This window comes from Geotrypetes seraphini, chromosome 18 (genome assembly GCF_902459505.1).
Source record: "Geotrypetes seraphini chromosome 18, aGeoSer1.1, whole genome shotgun sequence".
NCBI lineage: Eukaryota > Metazoa > Chordata > Amphibia > Gymnophiona > Dermophiidae > Geotrypetes > Geotrypetes seraphini.
This window is the reverse complement of record NC_047101.1, coordinates 37,940,613-37,956,626: the sequence shown is the minus strand read 5'-3', so window position 1 is coordinate 37,956,626 and position 16,014 is coordinate 37,940,613. Positions and strand designations below refer to the sequence as shown.

The 16,014-nt window shown below is 44.5% G+C and overlaps 1 protein-coding gene across 2 annotated transcripts in view; it reads right to left on the bottom strand.

The window, feature by feature from the left end:
* Positions 1-243: 243 nt before the first annotated feature.
* ATP10B (ATPase phospholipid transporting 10B (putative)) overlaps positions 244-16,014 on the bottom strand; it is a 424,301-nt gene continuing 408,530 nt past the window's right edge. For both annotated transcript variants that reach the window (XM_033927737.1, XM_033927738.1), the window contains exons 19-23: positions 13,445-13,645; positions 8,526-8,606; positions 8,082-8,186; positions 5,478-5,662; positions 244-1,809 (exon numbers count right to left, since the gene is read on the bottom strand). In XM_033927737.1, coding sequence (XP_033783628.1) covers positions 1,368-1,809; positions 5,478-5,662; positions 8,082-8,186; positions 8,526-8,606; positions 13,445-13,645 — 1,014 coding nt within the window. In that variant the 3' untranslated portion in view covers positions 244-1,367. The remainder of the gene's footprint in view (positions 1,810-5,477; positions 5,663-8,081; positions 8,187-8,525; positions 8,607-13,444; positions 13,646-16,014) is intronic.

Here is a 16,014-nt window from a genome sequence, read left to right as displayed (position 1 = left end):
AGGAAGGGGTAAAACGCGGACCTGACGGACCTGGCGGATCTAAACCCGCCGTTTGCAGTTAGTTTCTGGCCCTGACAGACCTCGGTGACAATTTAGCGCTGACCGATCCTAATACTTTTCCCTCCCTATGCTGAGACGGATCTGTCAGCGCTAAATTGTCACCGAGGTCTGTTTATCAAGTTTCAAGTTTATTAAATTGTTTGATTAAACGCTTTTCCAATTTCAAAGCGTTTTACATAAAATAAAACAGAATTTAAAATACACATCTTATACATGACATTCTACTAAACGAACAGGGGATACATCTTTAGACAAAACAAAAAAAAAAAGAGCCAGAAACTAACTACAAACGGCACGGACCTCAGATTTTTAAGGACTTGCGGGTTTAGATCCGCCAGGTCCGTCAGGTCCGCGTTTTACCCCTTCCCTGTATCTTCTAACTCTCCTCCAGTTTGTGTTTACAGGAAACATGCTGGTACATCTGGCTAATCATTTATTTTTTTCTAAGGCACATCCTGAAGTTTGGCTACAAACTGATTATAAAAATATGTGCTACCTTTTTTTTTATTCTTTTTTTTAAATAATTGGTTCAGCTGCGAAGAAGCTGGAAGCCACTGGACCAAGCAATCACTGCTGAACTGCTGTACTCCAACTGCTAAGGTCAGCCGTTACTGCCGAACACAGCTTGGGCCCGTTTATGAACGGGGTTTACCGCAGGTACCGAATGGGAGAAAACCTTGGTCACAGTTACCCTGTATTGCATTAAAATAATTGGCAGCTCAGTTTAAAGAAGACACAATTAAATAGTTGGCAACAAATTACAATGGAATACGATACTGTTTCGAAATCCCCCCCCCCGATCGTCAACCTCAGTGGTGCAGCTTTCATGTAACCCTCCGCTCCACCCATATCATTTAAAAATAATGTAAAATGCAGAAGACTGCGCAATAAATAAGGCACATCAGCAGAATCGTTACCATGGCGATTGCTACGCGTCACACGGTAAACTACAGTACACAGATCATAAAATTATAATACGGTTTCTGGTTGCATAAAATGCTTTGTGCAATTTGCAGTGATTACACAGCACATTGAGTTTCCACAGTGGATCAGAACCAGCCAGATCAACTAGCTGGCAAGAAAAAGTACGCAGACATACTCCAACACTAAAGGTCGATATTGCACTTGGTGAGAAAGGTTGAGAAGTTTCTTTCTTTCTGTCGCTCCCTCTCGCTCTCTCTCTCATTAAATAAACTTCACAGCTGAGCTGACGTTCATCACCCCAATATGGGTTGTACAGTGGCTCTCCAGAAAGCCTGTGTGAGATTTAAAGGATCTTTGAATGTCTTTTTTTCAAGCAAGGGCCTTCAAACTGTCACTGAACTCACACTTCTTCGGTGGTTGGCACTCGTAAAGTCTTCTGTGCTCTCCATCCATTGGTCGGAATCGTCCTCACTGGGTTCCAGCCCATTGGACACAAAGTTAGGAGGCTTATTTACGTGATACCTTGCAGGACAGGGACTTGCCGTAGAGGCAGCGAAGCAAGAGGGATCAATTTCTACGTGGCAATCAAGGGAAGTTCTGTTGCCATCTCCCCTGGGAGGCTGCATTTCAGGGGAAGAGGGTGAACCTAACATGTTGTCGGGTCTGTTGGCGTGACGTTCGGTGGGTGACACCACTGCGGCCCGAGCGTGGTCTCTCCACTGTTGAATTCTGCGCTCTCTTTCTTCTTTACTGAGTTTACTCAGCTTTTGCGCTTTCAGGATAAGAGAAGATCCACAAGTTCCTTGCACGGCCTTAATAAAGAACCTGGGAACAGAGAAATTTTTGGATTAAAATGAAACACTTTGTGGGCTTCTTTGCAAGTTCAGAACCAATTACAGAGCAATGGAAAGGCAAGAAATAGAAACGGAAACATGACATATTAGAGACTCTACGGTAGAGCCTTCCAGTTTTCACAGGCTACTTGAAAAGCAAGTCTAGTTTTGAATATCCTGAAAAACCAACTAGCCAAAGGAAAGCCCGGTATTAATATTAGGAGACCCTGGCTTTGATTTTCATTTCTAGGGTTTGTTTTGTAAATGATGCCGATGCCGTTTCAAACAACAAGATTTATGTAAATACCATTCTTCACCGTAGATAGGTGTAGAGGTAGGCTATAGGGATAGGAGTGGAGATAGGTTATAGAGCTAGTCAGGGACCACTGCTCAGGCAATGGGCCTGATGGGCCGCCGCGGGAGTGGACCGCTGGGCAAGATGGACCTCTGATCTGCCTCAGCGGAGGCAACTTCTTATGTTCTTATGCCGTTCCTTATACCTAGACTCAGCCAGCTGCTTTAAAACTAAAGACTATGGGTGCTTTTATCAAGGCGCGCTACGGGACATTTCATCACGCGCTCACCCCCGCGGCAGCCTGAAATCCTAACGCCTCGTCAATGGAGGCGTTAGGTACTAGCGCGGCAGGCGGTTTAACGCGCGGTATTCCGGGCGTTACATCGCTACCGCGCCTTTGTAAAAGGACCCCTATAATTAAGCCCAGTTTAGGCATAATTGTGATATGATAGCAGTCAGTGGCATAGTAAGGGGGCAGACCGCCCCAGGCGCTGTCTTAGCGAGGGGCGCCGGTGCCTCTCCTCTTCTCTGCCCCCCTGTGTACCTCTTGAAATATTCGCTGGCACGAGCAGCGTCTTCCACTTGCTGCTCGTGCCGGCCTTGCCTCCCTACTGTTACTTCCTGGTCGCGGGACCAGGACATGACGTCCGAAGGCAGCCAAGGACGGTGCGAGCAGCAAATGGAAGACGCTGCTTGTGCCGGCGAACATTTCAAGAGGTACGTGGGGGGCAAGGGGTGCTTAAGTAGCAGGGCAGAGTGGGGGGGCATACAGTGCGGCAATGTGGGACGCCACTGGCAGCCATTTTTCCTTTGAGCAGAATCTGTTTAAATTTCAGTTTTTCATAGCTTATAGCACAATGCTACAAAGAGATGATAAGTGTATGTAATGTTGTTATTTGCTCTCAACAAAATCTGTGCTAGGTTGATATGCTGAAACCTGTAACAAAGAAATACATACCGTATTTGCCGGCGTATAAGACGACTTTTTAGTACCTTAAAATCCTCCCCAAAGTCGGGGGTCGTCTTATACGCCGGGTACAGTTTACATGCCCTTACTTGCGGGGCTGGATGTACTCAGTCGCGCGGCTCTTCTTCTCCCTACCTTCTCTGCTTGCAGCACAGAGCCGAACGGAAGTCTTCCCGACGTCAGCGCTGACGTCGGAGGGGAGGGAGGGCTTAAACAAAGCTTAAACAAAGCCCTCCCTCCCTCCGACGTCAGCGCTGACGTCGGGAAGACTTCCGTTCGGCTCTGTGCTGCAGGCATGGCAGGTAAGGAGAAGGAGAGTAGCCTCGCGGTACCAAGAGAGAGGGGCGGCCGCCCCGCCCCGGTTGCAGCACAGCCGGCCAGGTCCCCTTACTTTTGTGGCACTTCCCCGACCGACCGATAACAGCCCGGGTCCGACAATCCTCCCTGCCCTGTAGCCGCGAATCTAAATTACCTTCTTACAGCAGCTGTAAGAAGGTAATTTAGATTCGCGGTTAAGGGCAGGGAGGTTTGTCGGACCGGGGCTGTTGTCGGTCGGTTGGGGAAGTGCCACAAAAGTAAGGGGACCTGGCCGGCTGTGCTGCACCCGGGGCGGTAGAGAAGGTGTGCGGAAGAAGGGGTCGTCTTATACGGCGAGTATAACACAAAACTCTATTTTTTAACTAAAAGTTGGGGGGTCGTCTTATACGCCCAGTCGTCCTATACGCCGGCAAATACGGTATATAAAAAGAACACTTTCATTATGCACTCAAATATCTAACTGTACAAAGCTAATGTGGCTATCTGTGGGTCTGGGTCTAATTCTCAAAATGCACAACCTGATTGCAGGTGGCGATACGTGTCCTACCGCCATCTGGCAGCCAATTGGGATGCACGTTTAAAAAAAAAAAATTGTTCTAGGAAAGACGCTTACATTGTAGCTCGTTTACAGAGACACGTAGGGACACTTAAGCATGCCCAAGAATGAGCGTGGGTGTGGTTTCAACCAGAAGTGGCCTTGGGTGTGCTTAAGCATCCTTACATAGACACCTTAAATGTAGGCCTGCAAAATGCTGTCTTACATTTAAGGCATCAGCAATGTAGACGTGATTCTCTTTAGGACACTGATGCGTGATTGACACATGATTGGCGGCCGCCTCTTAGACATCCACCAGGATCGGCATCCTAAAGAGAATCAGGCCTTGTGTACCGTAACCATGATTGATTTCCAGGGGACTGTCTAAAGAGCAACGTCATTCTGGCTTTTTTTCTGCTACGCTCTTTCTCTACCCAAGCTCCCAGCAGAAACAGGAAGTGGATGGGAAGAAGAGCCACGAGCTTGAAGGACAAAGCATAAATGAATAGAGAAAGAGAATGTATTTGGACATGCCAGTCTCCTTGAGGATACCCCCAATGAAAATCTGAAGAGAGGCTATCAAGGCCTCACATGAGAAGATATTCGGTGGTTCTCCTTCAGCTCATTTGGATCCTAAGTAGCCTCCACTTAAAAATTAGGAAACACCACTGGTCTAAGATACGAGACCCCCCCACAGATGTAGTCAACACCATTTAAAAATGTTGAACACTGTTTTCAATGGGAATGTTCCTCATGTACACATGCCGAACATGATATGAGCTGGGGCTATATTCTGGTTATAAAATACTATAAATACAGATTCTCTAATATACAATAGTTTTATAACTGGGACCCTATATAAATGCTCCAAAAAGGCACCTATTTTATGAAGGCAAAATATGCCTATATGCCTTTGTGAAAGTGGCTCCTAGCAATGAATACTATAAAATACTGAGTGGAGTGGAAAGGGTAGATGTGAATCACTTGTTCACTCTTTCCAAAAATACTAGGACTAGGGGACATGTGATGAAGCTACTAAGTAGTAGATGTAAAACAAACTAGAGAAAATATTTCTTCACACAACCTATAATTACACTCTGGCCTCCCCAATGATTCTCGGTCGCTGTGGTTTTGGTCCTCCCACCCACCCTTCTCCTGGTGTTTGCTTAAATCTTCGGGCAGCCGCTGTGCAGAATCAAACGGCAGACTTGCCCCGGAACCCTTCATTGTACTTCCAGGGGCAGATCTGCTCATGGACGCTGCAGGGCAGCTGCTGAAATTTAAAACTAAAGCACCGAGAGGTGGGTGGGGGACTTGGTCAGGGCGGAGCTCCAGGCCCCCCCCCTCAAGAAACCAGCGTTCCACTCCAATCATGTCCCAATTTAAAATGCATAACTTTGGTCATATAGCCACTTAAGTGTTTGGCAGCCAGGGCATGTTAAAGCAAAACTGTTCCATTTTTGGCTCTCTGCCAGTGCTGAGCTGCTTCTCAATATTGCTTCCCTGGCTTATAAGGCAACGTAAATCCAAAGCCCATATACAAACCTTGGTAAAAGAGCACCAACTGGGGTAATTAGGCATACGAGGTAAAAGGTGGGATCGGACATCTGAACCTCCATAGTCCAGTAGGGGTTTGGACTGGTGCACGTGACACAGATTACGTTGTAGATGAGTGAAAGTACAAAGTAGCACACGATGCTTCCAATCACTATTAGTGCGTGTACTATTGTCTATGAGCAAAAACAGACATGGAAATATTATTCTAAACGCATCTTCGGTTTTATGACATTGAACTTTGCCTAAATACACATGATCACAAATAATATGAATACATTCATTGCTTTGTATGATTTTACCCGGAAGAAGATGGGCACATCCTAACCAGACATCCAGCACTAGGCTCTTCCCTCCCTTTCAGACTCACTCAGCTCTGGAACAACCTTACCTCCCCTTTTAGGAATTTGAGCTCCCTCCAACTCTTCCGTAAACATCTGAAAACCTGGTTATTCTCAAAAATGTAACTCCTCCTCCCTCTCTGGTTATTCTAGTCCTCTAAATTTTCTCTTCATTTTGCCTCTTCCCTCCACTGGAGTTCCTTTCTACCCTAACTCTTGTTAACCGTGTCGAGCTTTACGAATGTAGAGATGATGCGGTATACAAACCTAAGGTTTAGATTAGATTAGATTACAGCTCTGCCTTTGTTGTCCTACATCTTTACTACAGTTTTATAGGCTTGTGTTTAGAATTTGTGGCACCTTTTGGAGGACACGGCTATTTGGAAAACACCACTATCGGCATGACATTACAATCGTAAAGGTTTCATGTCCACTTTAAAACTGGTTACATTCATTGGAGGAGCTTTTATTTATGAGGGTAAATAAAAAAAAAGAAAAGGCAAAATACATTTAACGACTTTAATAGAAATAACTGTGAGCAATTGAACATAACATTTTTTCATATAGTCTCTAACTCTGAAGATCCTTGGTGTTTTTTGTTTGGCAATATTGGGGTTGCTCAGCACCCACATAGCTGGCTCCTAAACAGTGGCGTAGTGGGGGGGGGGAGCAGGGCGGTGGCACCTCTCTCCCGCCCCCTTCCCGGGCCATCCTGCTGCGCACACACGCCCCATCCACGTACCTTTTTATCTTTGGCGTGAGCAGCCACAAACTTGCTGCTGACATTGGCTTCTGCGCTCTCTCTGATGTCACTTCCTATGCAAAAAGGTCTTGGAAGTGATGTCAGAGAGAGCTCCGAAGCCGACGCAAGCAGCAAGTTTGTGGCTGCTCACGCCAAAGTTAAAAAGGTAAGGGGGAAGGGAGGAAGGGAGAAGTGGGAAAGGGGGGGGTGGAGAGCAGGAGGGGTGCCAGCACCCAGAGGAAGATCGCACCCGGGGCAGACCGCCCCCCCTGCACCCCTTTTACTATGCGGCGGTGGTGAAAAGGGTGAACAGAATGCTAGGAATGATTAAGAAGAGGATCACGAACAGATAGGAGAAGGTTATCTTGCCGCTGTACCAGGCCATGGTACGCCCCCACCTGGAATACTGCATCCAGCACTGGTTGCCGTACATGAAGAAGGACACGGTACTACTCAAAAGGGAGAAGTGCAACTAAAATGATAAAGGGGCTGGAGGAGTAGCCGTACAACGAGAGATTAGAGAAACTGGGCCTCTTCTCCCTTGAAGAGAGGAGACATGATCGAAACATTCAAAATACTGAAGGGAATAGACTTAGTAGACAAAAACAGGTTGTTCACCCTCTCCAAGGTAGGGAGAACGAGAGGGCACTCTTTAAAGTTAAAAGGGAATAGATTCTGTACAAACGTAAGGAAGTTCTTCATCACCCAGAAAGTGGTGGAAAACTGGAACGCTCTTCCGGAGGCTGTTATAGGGGAAAACACCCTCCAGGGGTTCAAGACGAAGTTAGACAAGTTCCTGCTGAACTGGAACGTAAGCAGGTAGGGCTGGACTCAGTTAGGGCACTGGTCTTTGACCTAAGGGCTGCCGCGTGAGTGGACTGCTGGGCTCGATGGACCACTGGTCTGACCCAGCAGCGGCAATTCTTATGTTCAAGTTATAACCATACATGTGCAGATCCTTTAGACATAATCAGTGTAAGCATGAGAATTCATCTCTTTAGCAGAAGAGATTGGAAAATACATGTTCTTGTTACATCACAAATAGTCATCTTCAATTATACCACTTTCAGGCTGGGCGTCCTCAATAATAAGATAAGATGTGTCTTGCTGAGAGAAATCCAGATCCAACTGACTTCCACTGGGGTCCATTTGTTACCCGAATTACTGCCGGCCCTTTAGCTACCGGCACCAGCCAGCTCGGCGTCACCAAAAAGCAGCCCCTGAGACCAAGGAGGAAAGTAGACACCTACTTTCCTTTACAGAAGAGGCTTCAAATAGGTACCTTCCAGGGATTCAAGACAAAGTTAGACAAGTTCCTGCTGAACCAGAACGTATGCAGGTAAGGCTAGTCTCAGTTAGGGCGCTGGTCTTTGACCTAAGGGCTGCCGTTGGGCACGACGGACCACTGGTCTGACCCAGCAGCGGCAATTCTTATATTCTTACCCCTTTTTAGAAAATCACCCTTCACACTTGAGGAACTTTATTAGTTGCTACAAAATCATTAATACATACCCAAGTCTTCGTTTCTATGGCCAGGTGAAAGTTAACTGTTAAGATGGCAATGGTGTTTATGGGCGTTCCAAATGAAATGAGATCAATATCGGATTTGTAGTATGTCTAGACAAAAAGGAGGAGGAAAACATAAATTAAACTGAGCATCTGAAACTGCAGACTGTTCCTCTGTAACATTGGCCTCCGTGGCCACTTCTATAAACGCTACAATTGCTGGATCCATTTCTATTCTACATTAGATCCAGATTGCTGGCTGTAGAGAGTAAAATCTCTCCATAGTTCGATGTCACCCCGGGGCTGATTTGTAAGAGTTTGTTATCAGCAGAATAACTCTATCTTGTAGAAATGCAGGGCTCATCTACTTTAGATATCAAAATCTCAATGTCATAGTTTCACAGCCCATCAAGCTTAGTCAACTCTATGTATTAAATATCAGAAACTTACAAAATAAGGAATAAAAAAGCAGATAACACTCTGGTAGAAAGCATCCAGCAACGTAATCCAAAATATAGGACGATTGTAGGCCTGCAAGTATAGAGAATAATTGAAATTATTATTCATGTACTATAATCAAAATATTCTTTCAGCTATAGTAGACCTCAGCTACATAGTTCAAGATCTCTCATAAAAAAAAATCCTTTGAAGGTAATTATGTTTTTTGTTGTCACAGAATCTTGGTAATGAATTCCAAGTAGATAGCAGCCTTTATCACTAAGGGCTCTTTTATATTAAAGTGCATTAAGCTGTTAGCACAGGCCTCCAAAAATGGTTACTGTGCATTCAAAAAAGTTGAAGGGTCCTTTTACTAAAGTGTACAATGTTTTCACTAGACTGTGGGAGCAGATAACACATGCTAATTTGCGCATTAAAGGCTTAGTACGCTTTGGTAAAATGATACCCCCTAGTATACAAACTGTTTGCTGTGTTGTGGGGTGAGAACTGGGCAGGTTATGGACAGAAATTGGGTGCGGATAATGCTTGTAATTAGCGCATGCGAAGTTATTGTGTGTTGTCACTGCTGCAGATAACATGGGTGCACTAAGGGCCTGATTCTGTAAACCAGGGCTGCCCAAGTCCGGTCCTTGAGATCTACTGGCAGGCCAGGTTTTCTGGATATCCACAATGAACATGCATGAGAAAGATTTGCATATCAAGAAGGCAGTGCAGGCAAATCTCTCTCATGCATATTCATTGCGGTGCCCTCCGATGCCTAATGATGCCTACCTGAAAATTAGGTGTGGTTAGGGGCAGAGAATAGGTGTGGTAAACCTAGGCCTCACTAGACGTGCGAGATAAATTAGACCAGGTATAATCTGACATAATATACCGGAGCCTACTTCTATGATGCCTGGTAATGTTTAAGGCACAACTAGGAGTGATTCTATAAAGGACACCTAGTAGTTGACAACCGCGCAGTCCGGCACCTCCAAATTAGCCACGGTTGGGTGGCAATAACCCCCTAATTCTATATATAGCACTCAAAATTGCACACACAGATTTGGCACATACCTAATTGAGCATGCAATTTAATTGTTTAATGCGACAGCGCTGATACTTAGATGCTAACAATTATCGGCGCTAATTGACAACAATTAGAATTTATCCTAGGCGCTATTCTATAAACTTGTACCTGTAAATTATTAAGTGTGGATCTAAAAAAAGGATCTATGGCCATGGGAGGGGCATGGGCATTCCAAAAATTTGCACACACTGTTACAGAATACACCTGATCCACACTTAATTTAGGTGAAAGGATTTATGCCTTCAGTCGGTATAAATCCTCATGCCTAAAAGTTAGGTGCAGATCCCAGCACTGAGCGCTATGCTATAAATGGCGCCCAACTCAGAGAGCTGTTTATAGAATATCACTTAGAGGGGCATTTTTGAAAGGACATCTATGTCCGACTTTGGATGTTTTTGCAAGGATGTCCAAAAGTCGGGTCAGGAAAGCGGCCATTTTTGAAAACGCATTTTATGAAAATGCCTCATCTAGACGTTCTGACCCTTAGGACATCTATCTTTTCTCACCATCTTTGAAAATCAAAATGCCCAAATGCAAAATGTCCAAAACAAGACCATTTGGATGTGGGAGGGACCAACATTTTAAGGGACTGGCCACACAGACATGCCAACTGAGCACTTCTGTGATCTTCACATAAAGGGTATCAAGTCAGTTTCACCATAACCCCCTTATACTGTATGGTGAACCCTCCAAAACTACCCCAAAAGCTAAGATACACACCTGTCTACCACCCCAAAAGCCCTTATGACTTGCAGGTCGCACCTATATGGAAGTACAGTAGGATTTTGGTGAGTTTGGTGGGCTTTGGGCCTGGATCCCCTTCTCTATGGTTCACTACACCGGGCTACTCCAGACACCTGCTTGCTTCTCTACTAGGGTTTCCCATAATATCTACAGCTGTCATAGTGGCTGGTATGTACTGTTTCTTTCACATCTTCGGGGGTGGGGTTGGAAGGGAGTCAGTGACCGCTGGGGGAGTGTGTGGGGAGGTCATACCACCACGCATCCAGTGGTTATCTGGGCTCTTTGGGTACCTTTACGATCCTTATGTGCTTTTAAAACAGGTCTAACTCCAAATGTCTAAATGACACCCTGGATGTCTTTGAAAAGGTTACATTATCTCTGCAAGACGTCCAAGTCTTAAGGCTGCCCTAATCCCCCCCCCCCACAACACGGCTCTAACATGCTCCTTGATTTAGACGTACTGGAGGAAAAAAGACCTGCAAGATATCTAAAAAGTCTGCTTTGGAAATCGGCACTTTGACGTTTTGGCGATTAAAACAGCCAAGGGCCACGTTATGCTGTCTTATGGATGTCTATCTGTTTTGAAAATGATGCCATAGCGGTATACCAGTGGTCTCAAACTCAAACCCTTTGCAGGGCCACATTTTGGGTTTCTAGGTACTTGGAGGGCCTCAGAAAAAAATAGTTAATGTCTTATTAAAGAAATTACAATTTTGCATGAGGTAAAATTCTTTCTAGTTTATAAATCTTTCTTTTTGGCTAAGTCTTAATAATAATAATAATAATAATAATATTGTAATTTATAGCTAAAGAGACATATGATCAAGAAACTGTTTTATTTTACTTTTGAGATTATGATAAACATACCGAGGGCCTCAAAATAGTACCTGGTGGGCCGCATGTGGCCCCCGGGCCACATGTTTGAGACCACTGCGGTATACCAAGAGCAATAAATCAATCAATTTGGTCCTAAGTGTGCAATGTATTGACTGCTGTTTTTAACAATAGTCTGATCCTTCTAGCAGCAAACTGAATGTTCCCCGCCCCTCCTAATAAATATTATTAGCAGCCCATTCTCCCTGAGAAACCACATCATAATCCCTGATAATTATACCCTCCCTAATCCCCTTTCCTGAAGAGCAGCAAGCCTCCTGATGACTACAAGAAACCCCTTGAAGAGGATTCCAACTTTACCCCACTACTTGGCACTTACTGATGGTTTCCATGAAGAGATAGAGCTAGTTTCATAAAGGGCACAGATTGGATCCAATCTGTGAGGGATCCGATCCGATCCGTGTCCAGGGGTTTGATTCACGAATAGCCCTCATGCAAATGAGGGCAATCAGAATCACCCCCCCATCTGAGTGTCGGGATCGCTCTCTAGCGATCCCAACGCATGTGCAGACCATCAGTAGATGGTCTGCGCATGCTTAAGAGCAGAGTTGTTTTTTTTTAATGGTTTTAAAACTTTTTTGCGAGCCAGTGGTTTTAACCCACTTTAAACCTGCGGGTTAAAACCACGGGCTTGCACTGCGGGAAGGTCAGGAGAGATTCGTGGCGAGTTGGGGTGGCAGGAGAGAGCAGGAGATCCATGGCGAACAGGAGATTCAGTCCTCAGAAGTCGCTTGTTTGTGATCGGCCAGCCTAGTTGGTGTTGCAGGGTTTTGGTTAGTGAATTGCGTCCCTGCCTAATTTGCATGCCGTTCCCTTCATTTGCATGCTCAGATCGGAGGATGGTCGGCAGAGAGGTAAGTGAATCGGGCCGGGGTAAAATCAGGTCACAAAGGGGTCGCAAACTGATCGGTTTACTTGGTGAATCTAGCCCATAATGTCAATGCAGGAGTAATTCCCAGAATTTCCTGCCCCATTGCATTCCTGCATTCATAATAGCTGTTTTGACCCCTAGAGGTAATACTACACATCCTCACCAATCATCGCACAGTGGGCCAGTGCTAGCTGTTAGTAAATGACTCCCATTATCTACCAGTGGTTCCTTTTTGTGCAAAGGACCTATTTAATGGCTTGAGGGCCATATTTTATATATAAAGACCTAAAAAAATCAACACTATAATGGACGACACTTAGCATGACTCTATAAAACACCAAAGTTATGTGCAGTTTATAGAGCCTCAATTAGCTGAGATTCCTGCCATGAGAGGGAGGAGATGGGGTGGGAAGAATCTGGGGTGGGGGTTATCACCAAAATTCAAGTGTCCTGCTGTAGCTCCCAGACCCAACAAATCTTTGTAGCTGTTTCATTGCGAGATGATGATTCAGCGTTGAAACAGCTGCGCTGAACTGGCTGCAATGAGATGGCCACGAAGAATCATCCTAGACCCATAGCCAACGATCTCCATTAAATATTTGTGGTCAACGGATAGCCTGGTCACCTGCTATGTCATGCAACATAGCCAGTTAGCATAGGGTTAGCAGACGTCCGGATTTCTGCGGACATGTCCTCCTTTAGAGGACATGTCCGAGGGTCCAGACGGCTTTTTAAAACCTGGCATTTTGTCCTGGTTTTGAAAAGCCTCCCTCAAAATCGCTGTTGGGCAGGAGGACATGCGCGGATGTCATGCAATGATGTCACATGCACGCACGTGTGCGTGACGTCATCACGTCACATCCATGCATGCCATCCTGCCCGGCCAGAGCAGTCAGCAGGAGGCGGGGCTAGGGCGGGATTGGGGCGGGACTGGGATGTGATGGGGCGGGGATAGGTGGAACTGGGCAGGCCTAAGGGGGCTGGATTTTCTGAACGGAAAATCTGGTAACCCTAGGTTAGCATCAATATTCATTGGCTGGCCGGCTAAGTGTAGTGGACAGAAAGACCCACATATATAGCAGGGTCTGTCTTTGGCCGCTATACTATATAGCTGGTCAACCAATGAATATCGGCTTATCTGGCTATGTCAAAAGTGGCTAAACCCCCCCTGAAAATTCAGTGGCGGTTGTTGAATACAGTCCGGCATTGAATTTTCAGGTTCGCCGCTGACTGCTGGAGATAAGTCGGCTGCCTCCTGCGGTCTGAATATAGGGCCTCGTGTCTGCAAAATGAATGACTGAAAATAGCTTGCAAGTGATCAAGCGAGCCCACCTGAGAATTCTGCCCACTTTTGTAGAGTTCTGGCAAACTCAAGAGCGTATCGTCAGAAATATCTTTATCGAGGATTCCAAAAATGAGAGGCGGCAGTGAGGTGAAAAAGAGGTTGAAGAAAGTCAGTTGCCAGGAGTCAATCATGGTGGTGCCGGAGAACATGCAGAAAATCTGGAACCAGAAAAGCAAGTTGACATAGGCCTGTGGGAGCAAACAGAACAACAGATGAAGCCGGTACCATACTTTGTGATACTGTACATTCATATATGACATTTCAGAAGCAGAAAAAGAAAGATGCCTATTAATGAGCTAAGTATTGTCCAACGTAGCCAAATTTATTCATATATACATATATAAATACTACAGTATATACACCTCAAAATAATACTACGTCAAAAATAAATACATTTTTTGCAGATTCCTCAGAAGTGCCACCAGCCAGCCATGATCTTTTTCAACGGCCGCACAACCATTTTTTATGACACACACATCATCTTTAGTGTTCGTGGTGTCCTTTATATTACTTAAAGTCACCAAAATATAAATGTTTCAAATAAATTATAATTTTAAATAACTTAGCTCTCTGCCATTTCCTATTTGCTCGTTTCCTATTCCTTTTTAAGCTTTTTTGTCTGCGCCGGGAAGGGACCAATTTGACATGTTTCACCACTCGGCTTTTTCAAGAACGGTCCCCCTTTCATTCTCATCGCGCACCATCACGCACCAATTAGAGAATGACATGGGGACAAATTTTCCCCCATTCCCGCGAGTTTTGTTTCCGTCCCTGTCCTTGCCCCATTACTGTAAGCTCTGTGTTAACCACACAAGCTTAAAACGTGGATCATTTCAAAAGTAACCTTAAATGTTTTCTATTTAAGGATGCTTATAACTGCTAACTTTTCCCTAGCTCTATTTTCAGCTGATTTTTTTTCCCATTCCTGTCGCATTTGCCTTTATTGTTTCTTTTCTCAAAAAGATTGTACCAGTTAGTCGATGTCCTGTGTCGTCTGTAGTGTTAAACTATTGTTTTTTTAATTGTATCCAATATTTTATTGTAATTCGCTTAGTAAACCAAGATAAGTGATTTTATCAAATTTTTTATTAAACTTGAAACTGGATTTTGAAGTGTTTGAGGCTTGTGCAGATGAGGGCGGAGCTTGCGGGAACGGGGCAGGGACAAGAAAAGAACTCATGGGGATGGGACAGGAAAATGAGTTCCCGCGGATATGAGGAAAAATTTGTCCCCGTGTCATTCTCTACCACCAGCATTCAGCCCTGGTAACCTCATAACTGTCTGTGTCAAGTAGGACACATGTATAGCAATTTCAACCAGTCCATATAATGATCCGGGTTTGACCCTGAATATTGTCAGTACCAGGAGAACTTGTCAAAGACTGGAATATTCATTGCTGGTCCCCACATATAGGCTGGTACTAAATCTCTAGATCTAATTAGGGCTGCCTGCTGCAGGGATGAATATTGCCTGATAAGTCATCAGCATTACAAGTTATAAAAAATGCAAGAAAACAAACAACATGACAGACCAACATCAGTTTTGTCAATAACTAGCTGGAGATATATATTTTTTATTAAAAATGAATGCAGACAAACCACTGTGTTTATTTATAATTATGACAACATTTTAAAACAGGATGAACACTTTTTTAGAGCAAGCTTTCAAGCACAAATAGAATCTCAAGTCACATAGACTTGCCTGCACAAGCTTTCAGAAATTGTCTAACTCACAGATTTATCCAATTTAAATTATTTTCTAACAGGCAACTCATTTACATATACATTAAACTTTTAATACAACTGATAGATTGACTGCACTGATGCTTGCAAGAAGTTTATAAAAAAAAAAAAGCATAGCTAAAAATAGGGAGAATGTTAGCATATATTTGTCAGATCTAATAATTATATTGTTTATACTATCTGGTTTCATGTTTTGCTGGGGGTTTTAAATGTCTTTTACCTAAACACATGTAGGGAAATTTTCCAAACAATCTGGGTAAATTAGGTTCTGAATATTGGCCTTCTTCAATGTTCCCAAAAGTACGAGTGTTGTTGCCAGGACCGGATTTGCTGTAAGATTTTGGCACCCATAGGCAAGATCGAAGGGTTCCAGAACATATAGTAATAACCAGTTCAAGTGCAGGAGGATGGTCTAGAATCAGTGGTCCCCAACCCTATCTTGGAGGACCACCAGGCCAATTGGGTTTTCAGGATAGCCCTAATGAATATGCATGGAGTAGATTTGCATGCCTGTCACTTCCATTTGTCAGCCTAGCATTGGGTTAGCCTAACCAATGTCAGCAAAGGCCTATGGGAAATTATATCAATCTGACTCTGGAATGTGGAAGCAGATAGAAACATAGAACATAGAAACATAGAAGATGACGGCAGAAAAGGGCTACATCCCATCAAGTCTGCCCACTCTGCTTACCCGCCCCCTGTCTATGCCCTAATGACCCAATTCCCTTATCTTGACCCTCGTAGGGATCCCACATGGGTATCCCATTTATTCTTAAAGTCTGGCACGCTGTCTGCCTCGATCACCTGCACTGGAA